The sequence below is a fragment of the Myotis brandtii genome, unplaced genomic scaffold (assembly GCF_000412655.1).
Source record: "Myotis brandtii unplaced genomic scaffold, ASM41265v1 scaffold517, whole genome shotgun sequence".
Classification (NCBI taxonomy): domain Eukaryota; kingdom Metazoa; phylum Chordata; class Mammalia; order Chiroptera; family Vespertilionidae; genus Myotis; species Myotis brandtii.
This window is the reverse complement of record NW_005369706.1, coordinates 1,119,318-1,129,128: the sequence shown is the minus strand read 5'-3', so window position 1 is coordinate 1,129,128 and position 9,811 is coordinate 1,119,318. Positions and strand designations below refer to the sequence as shown.

Here is a 9,811-nt window from a genome sequence, read left to right as displayed (position 1 = left end):
AAAGGAAGGGGAGAGACAGAAACATTGATGTGAGAGACACACCCCAACCAGGGCTGGGGATTGAGCTTGCAACCAAGGTATGTGCCCTTGATCGGAATTGAACCGATGCTCTATCCACTGAGCCAAACCAGCTAGGGCTGACATCTGTCTCTTAAATAGAAGGTCTGGCAGAGCTGGGCAGCCAGGATCTATGGCTCTGTAGATGAAGGAGGATGTACCAGTCTTCCACAGCTCCTATTACTTGGGTAAGCACCTCACCAGTTTTTCCATTTACGTTGTCAGCCCAACTGTTTTGTGACTTGTGAGCTATCCCCTCTCTACTGCTTCAACTTGGCACCATCTTCATTCTGGCCTTTGGTCAGTTTCTGGTGGACCCTGCCAACTTTCTTTTCTCAGGACACTGCACTTGCTGTTTCCTCTGCCTGAAAGTTCTCCCCTTCTCCTTCCCAATTCACTTTTAGCTGGTTCCTGTTTTCTTTAGGTTTGAGCTTAAATGTTATCTGCTCAGAGGACTCTCCCCCACCCCCCACTACTTTATCTAAAGCAAGTATTGTTTTACTTACCTCCATTTATGTCTTTACTCCTTTCCTCTCCACTTAGAGGACTAGAACCCTGCATTTGGCTTCGAATTCATTCCTTTCCATTCAACCCCATTTCTTAGCCCAGTGCAGTTCTCACAGTAAACACTCAGTGTTTGTAGATTTGAGATCTGTCCAAGAGGTTAGTTATCCATTTTTTGTAGGGAAGGAGCCACCTTGACTGTGGAGTAAATTTCAACATCTGCAAGCAGCACAGAGAAGGGAATAATCCAGAATGAGCCTTCACTAAATGCTAAATGTTAACAGATACTTTACATAGATTAGTTTATTCAATGTCACAAGGATCCTACTAAGTAGACTTTTTAATTTTATTTTTTTAAGGTTTCAAGTTAACATTTATTGCACACTCACTGTAGGTAACTGCCAAGTCCTCAAAATGTAAAATTTAGCAACACAATTTTACCTTCAAGGACTTCAGAGATATGCCAACTATATAAAAACAATTTTGTGAAAATGTGTAGGAGATAATAATTTGAGTGAGAAAAATATGACACTGGAGGTTTGGGGATAGATATTGCAACATAAGCAATGGGTTCAGAGGTGCAAAAATATGGTAGTAGACTTTTTTTATGTATAGATGAGGAATCTGTTCAAAGAGATTAAGTAACTTGTGCAAGGAGCTACAATAAGTGGTGGATGTGGGACTTGAACTGGCTTATCTGACTTGGAAGCTTCCCTTTTCCCCAGTATATCTCCCCAATTTTTGTATTCCTCTCCTTACTAAACTGCTTAGATACTCATGTAATAGAAAGGTAAAACTTGAAGAGTCCTGGCACCCTACATCTGCATATAAAAGGTTCACCATTCTACTTCTTCCTGTGAGGTCACCTTTGAGCTTTCAAATGTTGACTTATTGCTGAATAGCGTCTTGAGAGGAGCAGACAGAAGGCCCAGAGGCACCAACTCCCAGAGGTGAGAGGGGATTTGGAAAAGTTACTCCTTTTAAAAAAATATGTATTTTTAAAATTGATTTTAGAGAGGGAGGGAGAGAAAGAAACATTAGTGATGAGAGAGAATCATAGTTCAGCTTCCTCCCCCCACTGGGGATTGAGCTCATAACCTGGGCTTGTGCCCTGACTGGGAATCAAACCGTGATCTGGTTCATAGGTCGACGTTCAACCACTGAGCAATGCCGGCCAGATGAAAAGTTACTCTTTTTTTAATACAAAGATTTCAGAAACTTTCCATTCAGATTATGGGTTATTTTCACTTTCTCTTTGCTTACTTACATGTCCCAATTTCCCCACAGAAAACGTAAGTACAGAAAAATTCCTGTTCATTCAAATAAGACTAGTAGCTTTAGGGTAGTTTTATTCCCAGGACTTTCTGGGTTTTCAGAAAGAACTCATTCAACTCTAAGGTGAAAATACTGTAAACTGTGCTATGAATTGAATGTTTATGTGCCCCACCCCCACCCCAATTCATATGTTAAAACCCTAACCCCAAATGTGATAATTATACGAGGTGGGGCCTTTGGGAGGTAATTAGATTTAGATGAGGTCATGAGGTATAGCCCCCAATATGGGATTAATGTTCATATAAGAAGAGAAAGAAACTAGGGCTTACTCTCTCTCAGCTATATGAGGACACAGCAAGAAGGTGGTAGGCCATCTGCAAGCCAGGAAGAAGGCTCTCACCAGACTGAATCCGCCAGCACTTTGATTTTAGATTTCCCAGCCTCCAGAACCATGAGAAATATATGTTTGTTGTTTAAGCCATCTAGTCTATAGTGTTTTGTTATAGCAGCACAAACTAAGGCTGTAAACCTTTTTCCTTCCCTCTCATGGAAATTGGACTTGTTTCTAGAAATAAGCCAGCAACTTTGGAATTGCCCTCTTGTCTAGGATTCTAGGAAAACCAGAGGTTCCCCTTAGGCAAGGCCTCCTTGGATCTGAGAACTTTTTGTTGTTATTGTTGTTGGCAGGAGTGGGGGTAAGGGTTTAAAAATAGTTTTGAGAAATTCTGCTCCTTTGTTCCTACCTATCTCTGGTCTCTCAAAAAATATTTGAGAGAACAGTCATAATGAAAGATTGGCTTGAGATAGCAAGAAAATTTGCAAATCCTAGACTCTGGGAATGGAGAGGGATCACAGAAGTCTTCAGTTCTCCCTTCTTGCCTTTCACAACATGGATGCCATTGTGGGCCCTAGCTAATTATTAGAAAGTGAGCTGCAATGTTCTTCCCCATCATTTGCTGTGCCCTTTGAGGTTTTGAGAAATGAGTCTGCTGCCATTTCTGGACAGGAGCTTTTCACTGGATTTCTCCTTTCTAATCTAAACAACCTCATTTTTGCCCGACTAGCATGGCTCAGTGGTTGAGCATCAACCTATGAATGAGGAGGTCACAGTTCCATTCCAGTTCAGGGCATAGGCCCAGGTTGTGGGCTCAATCCCCAGTGTGGGGTGTGCAGGAGGCAGCCAATCATTGATTTTTATCATTGATGTTTCTATCTCTCTCTCCCTCTCCCTTCCTCTCTGAAATAAATAAAAATATATTTTAAATAAATAAATAAACAACCTCATTTTTTCTGAGTTGCTGTACCCAGGACCCCTTACTTACATACTCCACTCACTCTTTGAAGGAAACTCTCTTATCTGTCCATATCCTTCTTAAGGTAAACAGAACTGGATAACAGTTTGCATAGTAGGGTGGTCAGTGAAGAGGATGGTGGGAACACTTACCTACCTAGCTTTGCACACTGCTGTATAGAAGGAATGTCTAAGGTGACATCAGCCTGTTCTGGCAGCTGGTCACACCTGTCTCATGGCAACCAGTCATTTGGTCAATATGAGGCAGCAGAAGTTTCTACACGTTAGTGTCATAAGATACTATAGTTGGGTCAGGGAGAGGCTGAGAGATTTCTTCTTCTTTTTTAAAAAATATGTTTTTGTTGATTTTTAGAGAGATAGGAAGAGAGAGGGAGAGAAAGAGAGAAACATCGATGCGAGAGAGCAACATCAAGGGATCAAGCACACAACCTGGGCACGTGTCCTGATTAGGAATCGAACCAGTGACCTTTTGGTGCACAGAACTATGTTCAACCATCTGAGCCACACCGGCCAGGGCAAGATATTTCTTCTTATTTAAAAAGAATCTCTAGAACAGAGGAGCAATTTTATCTTCTACCTCCATTTGATGTCACCGTCTACCCTGTAGTGTCTTCCTGAGGCATCTTAGACCTTTGGACTGGGAAAGTAGGGGAAGAGGAAGGCAGTGGAGGGGCAGTCTTTGCTAGCTTTCAGAATTAAAAGTTTGAATCTATGCTCTTGCCCAAAATTAATTCTTGGAATATGTATTAACTGTTAATCACATACTAATTAAGCACCAAGCCAGGTACTGGTGATACAATGGTAAGCATAACAGACATGGAGCTTATAAAATCTGGTTGGGGAAATATATTAACTAAATAATCACATAAATAAATATATAATTCTAAAATACAACAAATACTTTAAGAGAAAAGTAGAAGATTCTATAAAAAGATATACTAGAAAATCTGATCTAGTTTGACCTAGTCTTCAAATCCTTGATGAGGTGACACTTGGGTTTTCATCATGAAAGGAAGAGTATGAGTTAACTGGGCAAAGGGGGTGGGATCAGTTACGGATGGAAAAAGTACTTCATATAGGCAGAGAGAATAGTGTTGGAAGACCCTAGGCAGGATTGAGGTGATGAGGTTGATTTTATCACAGTCGGACACAGTAACATATAGCAGGCTGTCAGTTAGGAGATGGGTTGGTCAGTTGAGGGATGGGTAAGATAGGGAATTTATTCCATTTTATGTACCAGGTAGTGGGGAGGAAAAACCTGGCCCTCACAACACAAGGATATCAGTACATACATGATTATATCCACATCATCAGGTGGTTATTGACTTTGAATCAATATTAAGCTCAGATTAATCCGGCAGCACACTCCTTCATTACCCCTTGTTGACTCCAAGGCCGTGTTTTTATACCTATCCCACACTGGGAAGCACCCTAGAGGCAGGAGCTGAGGTTAAGAGCTCCTTGGGTGTGGGGTTTGCTGTGGCTGCCTGATTCACAATGACCTTGCACGAGTTCCAGCTGGCTCTAGGAATGGACAGAACAAAAAGTGACAAGCATGTGAATGCTAGGGATGCCAGGTCAGTCACTTCCTGTTTGTTGTATATCTTTTAGGTTCAGCACCCAGGTGACAGCCAGGACAGAGTTCACAAATCTGAGTTCAGCACTTCTGGGCAGAGAACTCCTTGTCAGTGGTGCCATCTGCAGGGCATTAAGGAATTTGCCAGGAATTTGATGGGATTGGGAGGGGGGAATGGCATCTCTTTCCTCTCTCCCTCAAGCCTCTTAATCTGAATGTGTCCCTAAATCACAATCCTGGTCCTTCGTAAGGCTGAAAGACCCTTATTGCCTCGGATCTTGTGGCAGGCAATATTTAAGGCACCTGGTCCTACAAGGCAGGTCACTGGGCGGTAGTATCACTTCCCTTCTTCCTCCCAATTAAATCTGCCGTCTGCACCTGGCTGGTGTGGCTCAGTGGTTGCATGTCGACCCATGAACTAGGAGGTCGAATTTCTATTCCCAGTCGGGGTACCGGGTTATAGGCTCTATCCCAGGTTGGGGGGCAACTGATTGATTATTCTCTCTCATCATTGATGTTTCTATCTCTCTTTCCCTTCCTCTCTCTGAAATCACTAAAAACATATTTTTAAAAAATTAAAATCTGTCATCTGCAAATAAGTGATGCTAAGCTCTGGCCAGGTAGCTAAGCTGGTTGGAGCATCTCCCTATATACCAGGGTTTGGGGTTCAATCCCTGTTTAGGGCACATAAAGGAATCAACCAGTGAATGCATAAATAAATGGAACAGCCCTAGCCGGTTTGGCTCAGTGGATAGAGCACCAGCCTGTGGACTCAAGGGTCCGGGGTTTGATTCCAGACTAGGGCACATGCCCAGGTTGCAGGCTCGATCCCCAGTAGGGGGCGTGCAGGAGTCAGCCAATCAATGCTTCTCTCATCATTTATGGTTCTATCTCCCCCTCTCCCTTCCTCTCTGATATCAATAAAAATATATTTTTTAAAAAAGTGGAAAAAATTGCTGTCTCTCTTAAAAATCAATCAATCAATAAAAATTTTTAAAAAATGAGGCCAAGAACGCTGGGTTGGGAAGTTATTTAAGCATTCTGGTATTAAAAAGAAAAAAAAAAGTGGGAGGGCCCCAGCTAGCTGGCTCAGTTGGTTGGAATGTCGTCCCATACATCAAAAAGGTGCAGGTTTGATTCCTGGTCAGGCACATACCTAGGTTGCAGTTCAATCCCTGGTCAAGTGCGACTGATCGATGTTTGTTTGTTTGTTTTTTTCTCTCTCTCCCTCCCTCCCTCCCTTCCTTCCTCTAAAATCAATAAGAACATATCCTCAGGTGAGAATTAAAAAAAAAAAAAAAGTGGGTGGGTAGTAAATTGAAGGTGTTGATGTTAAGGTTAATTCTCATTATTATTATCCTTGCCATCTCTAAATAAGCCCTCATTAGGCTTTTACTTCTATTTCTTTCTTTTCTGAGTAAATGGCTCTTTCTTTCTTGGCTTCTTGGCTTGGGATGCCCTGCTCATCTCTCAAGCTTGGACATGCATCTCTAAGCTTACAAGTCCAAGACTTGATTGCCCTATTTACCACTCCTTACTGAGAAGGGCAGGGTGGAAATCTATAGTGCAAAAGGGAAAATAAGAAAAAAAAAAAAGGGAAAATAAGGCCAGAAGATTGAGAACCTGCCTAGTGACAGAACAAGAGGTCAAGTGTCTCTCTCTGTTCCCTAGGCCTCTCCACCCCGAGACTCACCTGAGGAGGTGCTTAAAGAGACCTGGGCCTGTCCTCTTCTGGGTACAGTGACTTCAGTTTAGGTATTCACCATGGTCCAGTGTTTGACATACCGTTGGAGGCTATCCTACAATACAGCCTCTAACAAAACTAGACTGTCCCGAACCCCTGGTAATAGAATTGTATACCTTTATACCAAGAAGGTTGGGAAAGCACCCAAATCTGCATGTGGTGTGTGCCCAGGCCAACTTTGCGGATCTTGTGCTGTGAGACCTAAAGTTCTAATGAGGTTGTCTAAAACGAAAAAACACATCAGCAGGGCCTACGGTGGATCCATGTGTGCTAAATGTGTCTGTGACAGGATCAAGCGTGCTTTCCTTATTGAGGAGCAGAAAATCCTTGTGAAAGTGTTGAAGGCACAAGCACAGAGTCAGAAAGCTAAATAAATTTAAAAATGAAGCTTTTTTGAGTAACAAAAACAAGTCTCATTCTGTTATTTAAAAAAAAAAAAAAAGAGAGAGAGAGAGAGAGAGAGAGAGAGAGACCTGGGCCTGGCCTGCCCACTGTGGCTCAGTGGTTGAGCGTTGACCTATGAACCAGGAGGTTGCAGTTTGATTCCTGGTCAGGGCACATGCCTGGGTAGGGGGCTCTATCCCCAGTGGGGGCATGCAGGAGGCAGTGGATCAGGGATTCTCTCTCATCATTGATGTTTCTCTCTCTCTCTCTCTCTCTCTCTCTCCCTCCCTCCCTCTCTCTGAAATCAAAGAAAATAACAAAGTAAGAAGAATTTGGCCTAAGAGGGAAATAATCATTATTTTTTACCTCCCTTGGAGCATTCTGTGGGCCATAAGCATTACTAGGCACTGTGCTTGCTGCTGGAGCAAAGATGTAAGATAATAAGACCCCAGTGCTCCCCTAAAAGAATGCTTGGTAGCATTTCCCGGGTGCCTTAGCATGTCATTTAGCCATCCCTGCCATGTCAAACACTTGGTATTTCATGCCACTGAAGGCTTTGATTACTGCTAGTCAACTACTAGTCTTTTTTTTAAAATAACCACTTTAAAAAAATTATTGATTTTAGAGAGAGGAAGAGAGAGAGAGAGAGAGAGAGAGAGAGAGAGAGAAACATGGATTTGTTGTTCCACTTATGTACGGATTCATTGGTTGATTCTTGTATGTGCCCTGACTGGGGATTGAACCCGAAACCATGGTGTATTGAAACAATGCTCCAACCAACTGAGCTTCCCAGTCAGGGCTAGACATCGTCTTGATATATAAGATGATTGGGTACAGAGGGGACAGAGGTAAATACTGAATTTTAGCAGCAAGTTAGAACAATAACCAAATAATTAAGGTATAAAGGGGATAGGATAGTTCAGGGGTGTGGATAGGTGTCTCTTCTAAAGGACAGCTTAAAAGACAATAAAAAATACTGAAATTCGAGTTTGAACGGTAGAAAATGGGAAGACATTATGGTTTCTAAATTGCCCTCTCTTGGATTGCTCATTCTGGAGGAAGCCTACTGCCATATTGTGGACACTAAGGAGCCCCATGGAGAGGTCAACGTGAAGAACGAAGGCCACCAGCCAACAACTAGCACTAACTTGCCAGGCATGTGAGTGAACCACCTTGGAACTGAATCCTCCAGCCTGTTAAGCGTCACATGACTTCAACCTTGTGAAGACAGACCATCGAGCCAAGCTGCTCATGAATTACTGACCCTCTGAAATTGCATGAGGTAATACACATTGTTTTGAGCTACAAGTTTTTGAGCAATTTGCTATGCAGTAACAGATAATAAATCACAAACACCTATGGACCTACAACCCAAGCTTGTCATCCTAACATTTGCCTTACTACAGTTTTTCTTCTTTTTCTTTTTTTTTGTTGTTGTTAATCCTCACCTGAGATTATTTTTCCATTGATTTTCAGAGAGTAGAAGGGAGATGGAGAGACAGAGAGAGAAATGTGGATGTGAGAGAGACATTGATTGCTTGCTTCTGGAATGAGTTCCGACCAACCAGGTCCAGGGATGACCCTGCAACCAACCGAAGTTCATGCCCTTGATCAGAAGTGAACCTGGGACTCTTCAGTCTGCCGATGCTCTATCCACTGAGCCAAACTGGCTAGGGCCAGATAGTTTATTTTCTTAAAAAAGCAATGGTCCCCCACCTCAAAATAAAATATTACAGTTGAAATACTGGCTTCTTAACCCTGTTCCTGCCTTGTGCCTCAGAACTCTGAAAAAGCATCATGGCACCTTTTTTTTACTTTTTTTTTTTTCAGAGGAAGAGGCCTTTATTGCAGCACAGCCCAAACACAAAATGCAGCCTGCCCACTGGCCCAGGCCAAATCCACAATAGTTGGAGATACAGACTACTTTCCCCACCAGGGCCAGGCAGGGACGCCCCTGTCCTACCTTTGCCCCTACAGCAGGAAAGCTCCAAACTTCTCCACTCTTCATAATCACCGTTCTGGAGGACAGGCCAAGTCCAGTAAGGCAGGGAGTGAAACAGCTGTCAGGGGACAGTGTGTGAGGGTCAGGGGAGGGGGTCCGGAGCCCCAGAACAAAAGCCACAGCTGGGACTGGAGAAGGAGAGAAGCCTCCATGTCCACCCTGGGTTTCTGGGGCCCAGAGCCCTGAGGGTGTAGCACCTGCGCTTCCTGTGGAGTCCCTTGGTGACGGAGCTCAACCGTGCAGCTGCCAGTCACTAACGAATCCCAGCCACTGGCACCTGCTGCTGCTTGCAAATCTTGTTGAAGAGTTCCATGTACTGGACCATGGTATCTGCTGGGCCGTAGGGGCCAGGTAGGCATCAACACCGGTTTGCACTCAGAGGGACGTGGAAATCTGCAGAGCCCTCTGCTGAGCTGCTCCTTCAGCACATCCCGCTCCTACTTCACCAAGGTCTTACCTCCACAGAGATGCCTCGGGCACTGGGCCCCATTGTGACCGTGCCCACCTTCACTAGGAAGTCACAGTACTGGTAACGGGTGCCCCGGGTCTCAATCTTGCTGGCCTTGGCACTCTGGAAGAAGCCCTTGAGCTTCACCATGAGCACATCAAAGTTGGTGTCGGCAATAAGGCAAGGGCCATTCTCAAAGAGGGCGAAGCAGCTCAAAGGGTATTCTGAATTGTGCATCACATACATCAGCTTCCCAGTCTGACCTTGGCTGCCAAGGGTAGAAGCAGCCGTGTGATAGGTCTCACAGTCTACACAAAATGTTCCTTGCTTCTCTGCCCCGAGCACCTCCAACTTCCGGGTGAGGAGCTCCACGGTCTGCTGGACACTCTTGCCCTCGGCCACAGGCATCTGGGACACACAGGTCACTCCCATGATGTCGGACCAGGAGGATGGCAGGACCAAAGAGTCGAATCGCAGAGTTCTCCGGCCACGCACAGTTAGTCCATCAT

At 44.0% G+C, this 9,811-nt stretch overlaps 1 protein-coding gene and 1 pseudogene across 2 annotated transcripts; one reads left to right on the top strand and one right to left on the bottom strand.

Moving 5' to 3' along the window:
• The first annotated feature begins 6,464 nt into the window (after positions 1–6,464).
• Positions 6,465–6,875, top strand: LOC102243672 (annotated as a pseudogene). Its single transcript, XR_001364227.1, has one exon. The product of XR_001364227.1 is annotated as a 60S ribosomal protein L34 pseudogene (transcript).
• Positions 6,876–9,264: 2,389 nt separating this feature from the next.
• Positions 9,265–9,811, bottom strand: LOC102243390 (mediator of RNA polymerase II transcription subunit 20). The gene has a single exon (XM_005877340.2). It carries the CDS (start codon positions 9,732–9,734, stop codon positions 9,297–9,299), a length of 438 nt encoding a protein of 145 aa, XP_005877402.1. The 5' UTR covers positions 9,735–9,811; the 3' UTR covers positions 9,265–9,296.

Coding starts and splice junctions, on each gene's coding strand:
- LOC102243390 (XM_005877340.2), bottom strand. CDS start 9,734: ATGGGAGTGACCTGTGTGTCCCAGATGCCTGTGGCCGAGGGCAAGAGT.